Raw genomic sequence first — 14,445 nt, forward strand, 5'->3', positions numbered from 1 at the left:
CGCAATGCAAATGCAATGCTATGCTCTAAGTGTGTGCGCGGCGGGCTCGGACGGGTGGATGCAGGTATAGATACAATCGCTATTGAAGCTGTGTCGCCGTTAACAGTGAGGTGTGCTGAACCGGACAATGTTCTGAGTGGAGTTGTGACTGCGGGTTGAGGTCGAGGAGGTTGAGGTGAGGATTGTTGAAGGAAGAGAGGCTCGAGGGGAAAGGTACTGTAGGTAGGAAAGGGAAGTGACGGCCAGAACCAACACGACCAGACCAGCCCAGCAAGCGCCAAATGTGGAGTCTGGGGCATATGAAGTATAGCGCGGAGCTTCCCGGATTGTTTCGCGGCCAATATCAATTCACACTCTGTCCAACGTCGAGTGAGTGTGCGCACACTGCTTGGGACCTTGACCATGTGCTTGCTTCTCAATCGGAGACTTATAGTGGGTGGACGCTGGTCAGTAGTCCTGTACTGCGCGGAACACCCTGTCAATATCTCGACCAGGACAGGCGACCAGGACCGGAGAGCACGTTCGCCGTTCACAAAATACCTCTATTTGATTGGAGTATTAATCTCAGATGCAGGGGAAAGAAGAGAGACTTGTTAACCTTGTCCTAGCTCACCGAGTCCTCAGGGCTCAATGATCATGGACTCCTCGAGCTCATTTAGCACACTGCACAACGGCGGAGCCAGGACAAAGGTAAATTATCTATCTGCTGAGCGCTGCACGCTGAACTCACCAGGATGCATCACGGAGTACAAGATCGTCGCTCTCTCGTCTGCAAGCGGTCATGTTCCAAGCCCAGTTAGGCCTAACGAAAACAACCCAACGCCAACCTCGGTCCCCCTTCCGCCCAGATTTCAAGACGACAGTAGGCGACTAGACGACTAGCAAACAGCACCAGCTGCCGGTAGCAGGGACTAAACAGAAGCAACAAGATTTGAGATACGAAGTATTGCATCAACGCTACTAAGAGCTCTGATATCATATCGGTTCTCTGCCAAGCTGATGGACAGAGTATCGATAGTTGTGAGGAGTGAGGATCACAGCCAGCAGTAGAGAACCATGCTCGTCTCGTGCCCAGCTGGGTATCGGAACGCGCAAAAGTTCCGGTGATGTTTGCAAAACCAGGTCCATCGTGGGGTTGGAGTGGAGAATGAGATTAATAACTGAGCAGGCCTGCCTGCGCTTCATCTGCAGCAGCAATATATTTCGGGGAATTAAATCTCGAGTATGTGCACATCTTCAAGGGTGCGTTCCATGAAACCTCAGGCCTCCGATACCTCGCTTGCAGTCTATTCAGATCTGCCTTAATCAAAAATATCAGATTGTCCTTGGCGGTCTTTTCCCATGCGTGTGACCGTGCTTCTACCAGAGCCAAGTGGCTGTCTTCTTGACTCACCGGGAGAATATGGATGGAACGTTCAATTGCTTCTATAGAGCATTAGAATCAGCTTTCTCCCGATGGGTAAATGTTGACGATTGGGGAGACACAGCACTGGGTAAACTTGTCTGGTAATACAGTGAGTGGTGTTGTACGTCAGTGAACCTTGTCTAGAAGTTTGACACTGCCAAGGGCTTGCTGCAGGTGAACAGCTCGATGCTTCTCCCCCTGCCCATCCTGACAAAGATTATGCGTCTCTGCAAGCATTAAGGGTCGTTGCGACGAAAGAGGGAGGTCGGAAGTGTGTTTTCGAGATTGCGGATCGATCAAAACACAACTGTGGCTTCGAAGCATTGAAGGAGATGGCAGGCAAAATGGGTACTGTATAGCCATGGCACGCTCCTTCGTCGGCTTGATAAGGTGAAATTGATTAGGGTTTTGAGCCGGAAGTGATCCGAATGCTGAAGGGGAACAGCTTTGCCCTGTGATGGCACACGACGACCAAACAAATGGACGTCGTGCCCTGACTCTTCTGAACCTTATAAGTCCGACAAATTGCTGAACTCGCATGCTAATACCCGCATGCTTCCATGCGCCCTCATTTCCTGAACATAAGTGGAAACATCCATCCTGGCATGGCAGCGAGACATGACAAGATATGAGAAGAAATGACGACGATATCAGATGAGGTTTTCAGATCTCCCAGTTGGGAGCGAAGTGCGAAAAGACTCGAACGAGCGCAGGGACGGGGCAGGGCGGTCGGGAGCCACCATGCCGGCAGTCGTCGGTAGTGAGGACCCACAGCTGAGAGATAAGTGAGCGGATTGGACAAGAGTTCGTCGAACTTTAAGCGGACATTTGCCTCGTTACAGCTAGTCTGAATGTGCGCCATCTTTTGGGGTCCGGTTCGACCGGCGTTGGCTTCCTAAGGAGGATGTCCCCTCCAGAGCCCAGCCAAGCTTTCGGTTGCAATATCGCCGAAGCAGGTCTCTAAGGCCGATGAAATATTGAAATATTATGGAAGTGCAGTAGGGGGATTTCCGGCCGTGCGTAACCAACATCGGATTGGACTGAACTTGTCCTGCATGACTGGCAAAAGGGAGACATAATGCTAATACTTCGAATTTAGTCAACTCTTCGCGCCCGAGAAGCAAGCATTCGTCCGACAGCCCTGAAAAAGCCTCAATCAGGCGAGCAGATTATCATTTTGCGGGGAACTGCAAGGCTGAAAGTTTAAGCATATCAGATTCGCCGAGAAGGGAATTGACATACAGAGTATTATTGCAGATTGGGCTACGGCAGGGATCAATAGATGCAAGGAAATATATGACTGATTAGCGACTGCAACTTGAGTTTAGCAAAATCGTGCAGCGAACGTAAAAACCCTCAAATAATAATAAGGTATCATTCCGAAGGGATGTTTGGAATACTTCGTACAGCGCTGTCTGAAAAATGGCTGAGGATGTTCCTTTCCTTGCTTGCTGCCTCAGGTTGAGAACTTTAGCTTGGACGGCGATTGCCGTCTCATCAAGATGCAGCATGCTTAATCCATGCCACTATGCTCTCGAGTTAGAGCTGATGCCAATGTGTCTGCGATGATAGATACAGAGTAAGTATTTCAAAGTTGCTTCACACTATGGCCGAGGCCATCACTCAACCCCCTCTCGCCCAGGCTGGTCGACCCCTGAGTCTGATACCTGTAGGATTAAAGGGTAAGCCATACGGCTAGCTAAACAGAAGAAACATGCTGATGTCGTACAGAGGCGGCCCTCGATTCTCCTAGCTTTCGCTCTGTAAGACCTCTTTTCATACTATCATGCTACCTCTTCAAGAAGTGGCTCGGTTCTTAGAAGCGGTCTCATGAGCTCTCATCCGTTTGCATTACGCGCCGATTCTCGAGACAGCTTCCAAGCCTCATTACTTTCCAAGAAAATGGAAACCTCGTACTAACTTGCTTATAGACTGCTGTGCACTTTTCGGACCAAGTAGAGATCATCGAAAAATGGCTCGACGCATACATAAAGTCCATCTCGAAACTCGTCCACGATGTCTCTTCCCTCGAAGAGACATTCAACTCCTTTCTCCTCCGATCAGTTCCACCTGCGAACGTATCCGAAGCTGTTCTCGACCATGACTATACATTACTCGCAATGAAGAGATTTGGTGAAGGTTCGAGAGAGTGGTGCTCACAGGTCATCTTTGGAGTAAAGAAAATGGACACAAATATTGTCGAACCTGTGAAGTCGTTCATGGCTGGAGAGTATGTTTATCTATTCTTCTATCTAGAATATTGGAATTGATGTTTGGAACAGACTTCGCAATTTCAAGGATGCGCGCAGGTACCTCGAACAATCACAAAAGACTTTCGATAATACCCTGGCTAGGTATGTGAGTCAGTCGAAAACCAAAGAGCCCTCTTCTTTGCGAGAAGATGCATTCCAAGTCCATGAGACCCGTAAAGCATACCTCAAAGCCTCATTAGACTTCTGTTTACTGGCCCCTCAGCTCCGCTATACTATCGATAGGCTCTTAGTCCGCGTCTCATCTGATCAATGGCGAGAGATGAAGAAGTCTAGAGAGAGTGGCGGGGCCAGCTTCGCTAAATGGGGCCACGAGATGGATCGGGTGCGTGGTTGGAGTAAAGAAATGGAAGCTGGGGAGAGTGTCTTCAGACGAGAACTGCAAATCGCCCGGCGAGAAATTGCAGAGGCTGCTTCACAAGCATCGAAACCTTCACGAGAATTAGAAGATTACAATCTGTCTACAGTTGCTTTCCTAGGCTCCAAAGGTCCTTCAACTGTCAACATCCAGTCGCAGGGCAAAGAAGGGGAACGATCCGAGAAACAAGGCTGGCTGTTTCTGAGGACTATTTCCGGAAAACCTGCTAGGACATCATGGTTACGGCGCTGGTTCTACGTCAAGAATGGTATCTTTGGTTGGCTAGTTCAGGGTGCCCAATCAGGAGGAGTTGAGGAAAGTGAGAAGATCGGCGTTCTTCTATGTAACGTCAAGCCAGCAGTGCAAGAGGAAAGACGGTTCTGTTTCGAAGTAAAGACTAAGAACCAGACGATCCTCCTGCAAGCTGAAACTCAAATTCAGCTGATGGAGTGGCTGGAGGCTTTTGAAGTGGCAAAGAACAAGGCTCTGGAGGCCAGTGCAAATGATAACTATTCTCATCCTGGAGGCGTCGATCCCGCTTTTGCCATTACTGCACCCTCGATTCCCGAATTTGCTGCCAAAACGACCGATGGACATATTGGCCATGGTAGCGATGACCTTGGCGCTGGTGGCTTTGACAGGAGTGGCACATTACCTATACCTGGGCCTGACATGGGCAATCTTGCATCGAGAAGCAGTTTTGATGTCAGTAGTCCTCGTCGATCGGTTACAACCAGGGAAGAGGGCGAAAGTAGCAGAGACCATGCTGCCAGAATCATGCAGAAGCTCGATCTTCACCGGAAAGGCACAATTGCACAATCCGATCAATCAATTGCTCCCGCACCAGCTCCAGCAGGTGGCATTGCAAGTCTAATCTCAGCAAGTCACAACATATTGCCGGTATATTCGACCCCAGCCATATCTCAGCTGAGCACAAATGCATTGAAACAGCTACCGTCAGTCATAGAGACACACACGAGCACATTAGCACCAGCTACGCTTGCGAATCCTCCAGCTCCAACAAATCTGAGCAAGTCAGCTGTCATCGTTAGTGGTGAGCGAGGTATAGGCATTGGTCGAAGCGATGCCACCGGAGGTATGCCCTCAAGCATCATGGCAAATGTCTGGGGAAGCAGCAACTGGGGTTATATTAATCGTCTTGAGAAAGGGGAGGTGAAACCACCGGGACCAGGGCGTTCTGTTCCACCAAGTCCGAGCATAAAGCCATTACTACCGTCGCCGAATATTGGAGATGAAAATCGTAAGCCTGAGCATGGACTGCCTGACCTTTCCCAGACTTCGATCAGCACATCCACTGATCCTGTAGCGAATCCAGCCCCGATCATAGGGACGCATCGGAAAACCATCAGTGTTGATGTCGAGGCATCCCGCTTACAAAGTCATTTTGCGCCCAAACCAGAAGTATTCCCAAGTAACTACCCACTCGAATTGAAGACTCAAGAGGCTCAGTTCAGGATGCTCTTTCCCAATGTTCCGCGCGAGGACAAGCTGCTTTTGGTATTCCGAGCAGCTTGGAATCCCAATCAACAACAGGAATTTCCCGGCAGAGTTTATGTTACACAGCATGACATATACTTCTACAGTCACCACCTTGGACTTGTCTTGATATCTGGAGTCAGCATTGACAGCATTAGTGAAGTCACTGCCGCGCCAGGGAAAGATTGCGACTTCATCTTCCTCCATCTTCGCGAAGATGCCCTCGAGGGTTCTTTCACGAGGATCACGATCAAAACTTTCTTGGAACCACTCAGGCTATTACAATCAAGGCTAAATTATCTTATTGACATTGGTCAATCCGACGAGCCCATGAGTAAGCAGATCCTCCCTTTTTCCTCGATTTCCACGATTGAGGTTGTTGATATCTCTCAATGTGGGATGGTTTAAACTTTCCCAAAATCTTGATAGCTAACATCTCTAGCTCTTGAAAATACCATGACCGCTCTAATCAAAATGGAAAACGACGACCCCACTCGAAGCCCAAGTATGGAAAGTTGGGAAGATGTTTCAGTCAATACTCCTATTGACGATGGAACCCCGTCGGGGCGAAGCCGTAAGGACCGAGATCTTCGGACGACAATTCATGTAGAACGAGGAGTTCACTTAGGAAGAGCTAACAAGGAAGTCACAAAGTTCCAGTTGCCCTCGAAACCGGTTGTGTATGAACCACAGGGTATGCAACGCAAGGCAGTAGAACGGCAATTCGAAATAAGTCCGAAGGCTCTATTTCATGTCATGTTTGGTGACAAGAGTGCCGTATTCCAGCTTCTCTACCATGAGCGAAGGGCGCAGCGTATTGCACAAGGTCCTTGGACTCCACTCGAAGCTGGTCATATGCGTCGAGATTTCCAGTTCCAGATTGATTATCTCGACGTCTTCCGGCGATCACGACAAGCAAATGTCGTCGACTATCAGATTATCGATGTCATGAACGATCACGTTTGTTATGTCATCACTGACTACAAAACACCATGGCATTTACCGCATCATAAAGATTTTATGCTTGTGTCCAAGATAGTCATCACTCATATCGCAAAGTCAAAGTGCAAGCTGGCAATTTATACCAAGGTTGATTGGTCCAAAACACCTACCTTCTCCAAGGGCCTGGTGGAAAGACAAGCCTTAGACGACTCCGCCCTCGATGCAGAGGATCTAGCGGACGTGATTGCGGATCAAGTTCGTAAGCTGGGACCGCAAAGCAGAACTAAGAAAGCAATCAACATCTTTGGCCTTGTTGGACAACAAACCTCCGTTTCCCTGTTCTCTGCCACTGAATCAGGCCATTCGAAACGGCCACAGATTAAACAACGCACTCTCACCAATATGCTGCTGGAAACTATGGGATCCTTTGGCGAAAGTGCTATCACTTCAGTTATGATGTGGACCTTTGCAGCTCTTCATTCCCTATGGAAGATCTCGAGCGCTCACAGCATTATCTTGACAGCTCTACTACTCAGCGTCATGACGAACGCCTTCTTCACATCACGAGATACATCTGAGTGGTGGTCAGAGCGAAATGCCGCCAAGTTCATGAGCCGAATGGGCGTAGTCCCGAATCCTATGATGAGCAAGGCAATATACCTAAAAGACCTTGACGATGTTCTATCGTCGATACCTACAGAATTGCAGGAAGGATCTGGCAGCAAATGGTATGTTCTCTGAAGTAATGACTGTATCAAGTACTAATATCGCATAGCTATGAACAATTCAGATACATCTCTAATGTCACTGATCTGGACTCTCCATATCAGTATGCCGGCGTCCCATTTTCGGAAACAGCAACTCGAGCCACAGCTCAACGATTACGAAGAACACGCCAACACCTGGGTACATATCGACACGATCTCATGATAGCCATGCGGGTAGTCAACAATGTCGAACGAGAAATGATGCGAGCAGAATGGGAGAATTGGCTTCTCGACGAGAATACACGTTGCAAACAAGTGCAGGCATTGTTGCGAGAACCTCCGAACAGTACCTCAAAATCCAAGAAGGGCAAGACGGTTGAATCTCAGACAGTTTTGGATGCTCAAGCGAAAGAAAAGGTCAGACTTGATGGTCTGAGAATCTGGCAACAAGACTATTGCGGAAGCTGTAAATTGGAGCAGGATTTGATACTGAAAGAGAGGCAGCATTTGACCTTCGGATGAATTGATGTAATGTATGATAGAGGAGATCCTGATTTGGACGAAATATTCGTCCAGCGTGGAGTCAGGGTTTATGAGACATCAAGGATTGTAGATTAGGTTCACTCAACGTCCGTAGAGAAAACTTTCCTGCTATTCACACTAGCAGGGGGCACACTCGAAGCTTAAAGTCTACATGTGATTTATTGTTGTGAGTCTTCTTTAAATGCATAAATATATAAATATATTTTCTATCTTATGCATTCACCTATCACAGTTTCTCAAGCCACAGCGAGAGATACTAAGAATGTACTTAGTAGCAAACGATCGGACTTCGACGTCATTCTGACGAGCGAACAGACCCGCTACACTACGGCCGAGCAAGCCTTAAAAGCGCTGGAATCAGCACACCATCCCGCATTGGGCGCCTTCTCCATCCCACCAAAGCCGCGGCCCTGAACCAGGATTGATGATGTAGATGCTCGTTGTCTATTCATGACCGTCTGTCAACAATACAAGGCACAGGCTTACCCATATCTCAAAATTCACACCCGAACTTTTTTGTTACGCCTGTTCTCGCATCTTCAAACATCCTTCACCTGTAATTCTCCACTCTACTCTGAATCCCACTCCCATCGCAGCCTCGTATGATCAATACGAGTACGGAATCCACGGCTTTTCTCTGCATTTCCATCCTATTGACAAATCCTCCCCCCAAGCCGCTCACTCCTGCGATTCCGCTGATTCCCTACATGCGATCACTCCCATATATGCTCCCTCCTACCCTCTCCTCAGTCAGCAAAACACAATGGCAGCCCTCCACGATGCCCTCAAAACTCTGGGTCCGATAGACTTCACCGAAACTCCTCTAGACGACCTCAAACCCTTCCTCACGCACGCTTTCAGCCACGGACAATTGATTGTTGATTCTGTGCCCATTCCCGCGCCTGCCGATGACTCCGGCGCTCTCGATGGGCGGTCGCGCGCCAGTTCTACGGCTTCGAATGCCAGTGAGATCTCTGTATCGTCTGCGAGGTCGGATCCGCCGCCGTCGGATGTAGAGGCGCTGCAGAAGGAATGGAAACAGGTGAAGATGAATCCGAGGGACAATCCGCTGGGGATGAATGTTTATAAGCTTGGGGGCAAAGATGGAAAGGGGGCGTGGTTTGCGAGGAGGAGCGTTCATGAGGGGTTGGGGTTCACGAAGTGGAAGAAGGCGCTTGAATTGGAATTCCCCGAGACGATGAAGGTGCAGGGCGGACCGGGAGAAGGCAATATTCGTGGAATTGGTGGAGAGAGAAGAGTGGCATATAAGGATATAGAGGGTGTGGGGAAGGTGGAAGGTAAGTTGTGTTGCGGCTGGTTGGAACATAAATTACTAACTCCAAGACAGTATACCTACTTTCAGCACAATTCCCTGGACCAACCACACCACGAGACTTCGTCACGATGTTCATTACTTCTGATCAAGCGTTATCGGATCACACAGGAGGGGAGAAAGAAGTACCAAGACATTTCATGGTTCTTTCGAGGCCATGTAGTCACCCAGATACCCCTCCACGAGATGGATTTATAAGAGGATACTACGAATCAGTTGAATTCATTCGGGAAATTCCAATAAAGAAACCACCCAAGAAATCCGCATCTACCACCAATCTGCCGTCCCAGAGTGGAAGGCAAAGATCAGCATCAACGCTGAGCAGAGATGTCATGTTACGGAATGCTAGGAAACATTCTCCTCCAGAAAGTGAAAATGGATCTCCAACTCCCGAAACAGAAGCTACCCAGAGTGAAGGTCGAGCGCGGGGTCATACCATTTCTTTTGATAAATCAAGAGGATCAGATGCCAAAGGTGAAAGCATGGATGTACCAAAAGAGGAAGACGACTGTGAAACCAATCCCATAGAGTGGATAATGATTACGCGAAGCGACCCCGGCGGAAGCGTGCCACGATTTATGATTGAACGAGGGACTCCCAATGGAATAGTACAAGATGCGAGCAAGTTCTTGAACTGGGCCTGTGCTAAGGATATGGATGATTTCGAGAGTGACGGTGAAGAGGAAGACGACTCTTCAACAGTAGAAGGTGACGAAAGGGATGAGCTGGCTCGAAAACATGACCATAAACATCATCACGGGCAGGTCAGCTTGCACAATTATCAGACCAACGGCCACCTGGCTGGAATCGAGGAAGCAGAAACTCCCAAGAGCGAAGTTCCTCCTCCAACATATCCCGAGGCCGCGGATCAACATACCAATGGTGGACTTTACGGTGCAGCTCTCGGCGCCGCAACAGCAGCAGCGGGTTACATTGCATCGCACACCCCTCAAGTTATCACAGATCATCTGTCTGGCCAAGTAAACCCATATCCAGGTAACCAAGAGACGTCCCCACGCCGAGAATCCGTCTCTTCAATAGAAAGCGCTTCCTCTGTTGGCTCTTTCGCTTCAGCACTAGAGAACAACGACTCCACTCAAAACCTCGGTGAAAATGACGGCTCCTCGTTGAAATCGTCGCAAACGACCTCTTCTCTAGCAGTCAATCGTACCCTCGCTGCGCAGGACAAAGAGCTCCAGAAGCTGGAAGAGAAGAAAAAGAAGATCGATGAGAAGCTAAACAAGGCGCGAGAAAAGGAGATTAGCAAAAAGAGCGAGGATAAGGAAAAAGAGGAAGAAGCTCTGAAGAAAGCGGAAGAGAAGCACAAGTTGGAAGTGAAGAAGCAAGAAGAGAAGTACAGGAAGGAAGTCGAGAAGCTGGAAAAGAAAAAGGAGAAAGAGGAAAAGAAGGCGGAGGAGCGGAAAAAGAAAACAGCAGAGAAGGACGAGAGGACTAAGATGCTGCGAGAGTTGGAGGAGTTGAAAGCCGAAGTCGGCGTGCTGAGGAAAGAAAAGGAGATTCTGAGAGGTCAGGTGGGAGATCTGCAGGCTGAGAATACGGCGCTCGCTGCGAGGGTGGGTCGATTGGGTATTCAGGGCGAGGAAGTCTTGAAAGATGTCAGAGCCGAGGTCAACAGGACGGGAAGATCGCGAGCAAGTAGCTTGAAGGCGATGGCTATTCGACCTTCCAATTTCGTGAGGAGTAGTACGAGCCTGGATAAAGAGGAAAACGCGGTGCCTGCAGTTGAAACTGGGAACGGGAGTACATGATGTTTATGTTTGAATGACATAGGGTTGAAAGGCGTTGCATAGCATGGAATCGGGTCGGTCTCTTATCTATTCCAGCGATAGAAATATGGGATCTGGATGGTCTTAATAGCGAAAATACAAGCATGGCGAAGTTTTCTGGATTTGACTAAGTCCTTCATATGACAGTGATCCGATTTTCATTGTGTGCATGGCCAAGTCATGCCTGGTTTGTTTTGTTCTCGTTGCAATCTAAACTTTAGCGAGAGCACACACAAAACAAGAGCTTTTTTTGACTTCAACAAAACCTCGAAAAATCTTGAAAGCCAAAAAAATAGGGTTTGAAAAAAAAAAGGGAAAACATCCTTAACCATTCCAACATCATTTCATTAGAAAAAAGTTGCTAAAATTCTGGACCCCGAAGGATCCATATAAAACCAGGCGAACTGATTAAATTACAACTCGAGTAAATACCGCCCCTACAAGCCAGGTACGAGTAGGCCGCAACCACATATAAATATGTATATACCTAAGTATAATACCGCATAGTAGCCTAGGTAGGCTCATAAACCCTGTTAACACAAATTTTGCTTATTTAACTTTATAAACCAGCTAGTCTTTTGGCCCAATTGAGAATAGCGCGGTTAGCAAGGCAAGGCAAGGCAAGGCAGCATGAAGGTGAGGCTGAACATCACCAAGAATGTTTGGAACGTGGTGAATAATTGTTGATTATTATTGATTGGATAGGAGCAATAGTAGCTGTAAATAATAAGAGTTCAACCGTGACCTTGGTATCTCTGAACGTGCCCGATCAACATAACACCTAAGAAAGAACATGGCAATAAGACGTTCAACTCGCCCAGCACCAGACCCTCAAACTCAGAGCACAGCTAGCTGTTTCCCCTACTTCTTAAATCGGTGGAAAGGAATCAAGAATATCTCGGTAGAGTGTGCCCCTGACCCTCACTAACGTTAGCCACAGCTTCCGCTCTCTTGCTCGGCAACATCTTCTTCTTCATCTCCACCGCCTCAAGCGCAACATTCAAATCCCTATTCTCATTCCCTTCCTGCTCGACGGCTCTCAAAATCTCCTTCTCTTCCTCATCCAATAGTTTCCACCTCATACACTCCTCTTCCCAGAAGAATAGCATCCCAACCAATTTCCTCTGTGCATGTACACTGATCACAGCAAGCTGGCTCGCAAACCTTTTCCCAATCCCCGCCGTATTGACAGTCATCTGCTCCCCGCCCACGCCGCTTCCCGCCTCAATCGAACTCGACGCCCTATCGTTCCCAAAACTCAACATCGAACTCACGCTTCCCTTCCTTTCTTTCTCCACGCCCGGGTACGGCGAGATGATCTTATGTTTCACAAGGGCTCTGTAGACTTTCTTGGATAGAGACTCAGAGCCTACTAACCCGGCAACGAGAAAGGCGTTCTCGCCAAGATATCTGGGGTGCGGGAGTGCGAGTTGGTACGTGAGGAGGGCGTCAGCCTGGGCTGGCTTGAGGTCTACGTCGTTGGGGTCGTCGCGGGCGAAGTTGGGGACGGCGTTGTTGATCGTGCGCATGAAGGAGAACTTTTGTCCTTGGGCTGCCATGGTGGGCGGTGTGGTGAGGTAAGTAAGTCTGAATGAGGTCAAGGTTGAGATTGGAGGCTCTTTTTGAGTTCTGATGCGGTGGTGGAGTGGAGACTTGGGCTGATTGTATGATCAGACGTCGAGGATGGTGGGCAGAGGATGAGGTGGGGTAGGTAGGGCTGAGATGGTGGTACAAGGCTGAATTGCTCTTACTGATTGCAGAACTCTGAGACAAAGCCAATTAAACCACTGAAGAATAAATGCGCTATGTATGAGAGATCAATGCTGGACCTGGTTGAAAGGGTTTGGAGTTATATGAATGCCTAATAGATTTCAGAGAGGGATTTACTGAGATACTCAACTATCAGAGTTGCAGTCGCCAACTTTGTAGGATTGCTTAGCCACGGGCTAGAGTCTACGCCTCTTTTTGAAACACACGTGGGCATTTTGAATGGATACGCAAGCTTCTCAGTAATTGAGGCAAGATTGACGACGAAAGACACAAATGAAGCTGTTGAGAGAAGTTAAGCTTTGCAGGAAGGAACGTGCGAGAAAGACGCCAATACACGTGACCGATACATTGCCAAGGTACCTAGGTACTTTCCAATCGAGACGTTTGGCCCTTTTCTCCAGACCAACTCGCATCTCAAAACATTCCATCGGCCTTGCGAGTGCAGCCATGAGGCGTAGATATCTTCCGTGCAGAAGCCTGCATGTACGAGGTGATGTGAACTTATGCATTGGTCTACTTTTCTGCAGCCATCATCACCGAAGCTGAAAAGCGCCTTCTATTTGACCACGGTCTCTCCGCGTGGCCACCATGCGGGTTCATCGCTGCCTACACAATATGTGACGGTGAAGATCGGTACGATGCGGGATGAGAATGTTATCACAGGTCTTGAGAAGTATGCCATATGCAGCGGGAGGAAGTTGTCACGCGTCTGAAGACCTCTGCAGATCTTGAAGTCCATCACGAACCGGAGCTTTTTCTCACCTGCGAGGCTGCGAGTATCTGTCACTGCGGGGTTCGACATGTCCTGCACGAAGTGCAGCTCTGAAGCAACGACTGTGCCGTGCTTAGGATTCCGACTGGGAAAGTCGCGATGACATGGTGAAGTCGTGGTACTGGAGAGTTGTTCGAAACTGGACTATCTCAACATCAACCAGAACTTGTTTCCTACTCCTTCCAAACGAAACAGGATAGGACCTCTTCGATAGGATAGCTAGGACTGAAGTATCAACCTATCGTCTCATCCTCACTAATCTCCCCAGGTCTTGTGGAAACGTCAGACGGGAGCGAGCGGCACGGATCAGATCCGGTACGACACCACTTCTTCTGTGGAAGTGACGGCTTACGGTTCTCGATTATCAGGTCATGGCTGTGGAAGCTAGTGAGCGGATTTTGCTTTTGATAGGAGCCATATCGTATCGCTGTGGAGAAGACGGTCGATGGAGTGTGTCCTTTCCAAGATGGAAAGTAACATGGATGTCTATACTTATTGCTATCTTTCGAATCTATGGTAAACTCAAATTGCTTACGGTTTGAAAGTCCAGACAACTGAGCGGACTGAGCGGCATCATACTTCAGTAATCCATCCCATCAGATGTTGAGTTCAACACGATGCTCCGATTGGACACATAAACCACGGAAACGAGGGCTGATTCTTGCTGGCTCTCGAACCTGGAAATTGTCCTCACCTTCCTCTTTGATTTCCCAACAAAAGAACTTCCTACGCTCTTCATATGCAGATATATTTATTGAGTATTGACCTTGTGTCCCTCTTCCTGGTCCAGCTATATCATTCGACAACTGACTCGTTGCGCAATATGATCAATCAATAATCGGTATATCTCCTGCAGCAGATGCGCTCATCCTCTTTGAGAACCCAATCAGACTTGCTTAGAGAAGGTCCGTGGTGCTGCATTGCCCGGGACTGGAGTCAGGTCAATTCGGACGGAAAGAAGAAGTGCTAGTGGTCTACAGCATTGCGACAAAACCTCGCCATCCCCATGGCGTTGGGAGTACAACCCAAGAACCTAGTCAGGCAGATTCCTCCGACCTCGC

At 48.5% G+C, this 14,445-nt stretch overlaps 4 protein-coding genes across 4 annotated transcripts; 3 read left to right on the forward strand and 1 right to left on the reverse strand.

The window, feature by feature from the left end:
• Positions 1 to 517: 517 nt before the first annotated feature.
• LY89DRAFT_419775 (uncharacterized protein) lies at positions 518 to 929 on the forward strand. The gene is made up of 2 exons (XM_018207399.1): positions 518 to 690; positions 748 to 929. Exons 1-2 carry the CDS (start codon positions 631 to 633, stop codon positions 880 to 882), a joined length of 195 nt encoding a protein of 64 aa, XP_018075290.1. The 5' UTR covers positions 518 to 630; the 3' UTR covers positions 883 to 929.
• Positions 930 to 2,926: 1,997 nt separating this feature from the next.
• On the forward strand, positions 2,927 to 7,858 carry LY89DRAFT_778579 (uncharacterized protein). Its single transcript, XM_018222222.1, has 6 exons — positions 2,927 to 3,087; positions 3,137 to 3,168; positions 3,337 to 3,635; positions 3,688 to 5,864; positions 5,973 to 7,200; positions 7,248 to 7,858. Exons 1-6 carry the CDS (start codon positions 3,012 to 3,014, stop codon positions 7,699 to 7,701), a joined length of 4,266 nt encoding a protein of 1,421 aa, XP_018075291.1. The 5' UTR covers positions 2,927 to 3,011; the 3' UTR covers positions 7,702 to 7,858.
• A 242-nt stretch (positions 7,859 to 8,100) lies between these two features.
• LY89DRAFT_681569 (uncharacterized protein) lies at positions 8,101 to 11,177 on the forward strand. The gene is made up of 2 exons (XM_018214323.1): positions 8,101 to 9,020; positions 9,071 to 11,177. The coding sequence occupies exons 1-2, from the start codon at positions 8,486 to 8,488 to the stop codon at positions 10,822 to 10,824; spliced, it is 2,289 nt and encodes a 762-aa protein (XP_018075292.1). The 5' UTR covers positions 8,101 to 8,485; the 3' UTR covers positions 10,825 to 11,177.
• A 337-nt stretch (positions 11,178 to 11,514) lies between these two features.
• Positions 11,515 to 12,858, reverse strand: LY89DRAFT_681570 (uncharacterized protein). The gene is made up of 2 exons (XM_018214324.1): positions 12,730 to 12,858; positions 11,515 to 12,671 (listed from the first exon to the last, which is right to left on the reverse strand). The coding sequence occupies exon 2, from the start codon at positions 12,399 to 12,401 to the stop codon at positions 11,730 to 11,732; it is 672 nt and encodes a 223-aa protein (XP_018075293.1). The 5' UTR covers positions 12,402 to 12,671; positions 12,730 to 12,858; the 3' UTR covers positions 11,515 to 11,729.
• Positions 12,859 to 14,445: the final 1,587 nt, after the last annotated feature.

The sequence above is a fragment of the Mollisia scopiformis genome, assembly GCF_001500285.1.
Source record: "Mollisia scopiformis unplaced genomic scaffold LY89scaffold_5, whole genome shotgun sequence".
NCBI lineage: Eukaryota > Fungi > Ascomycota > Leotiomycetes > Helotiales > Mollisiaceae > Mollisia > Mollisia scopiformis.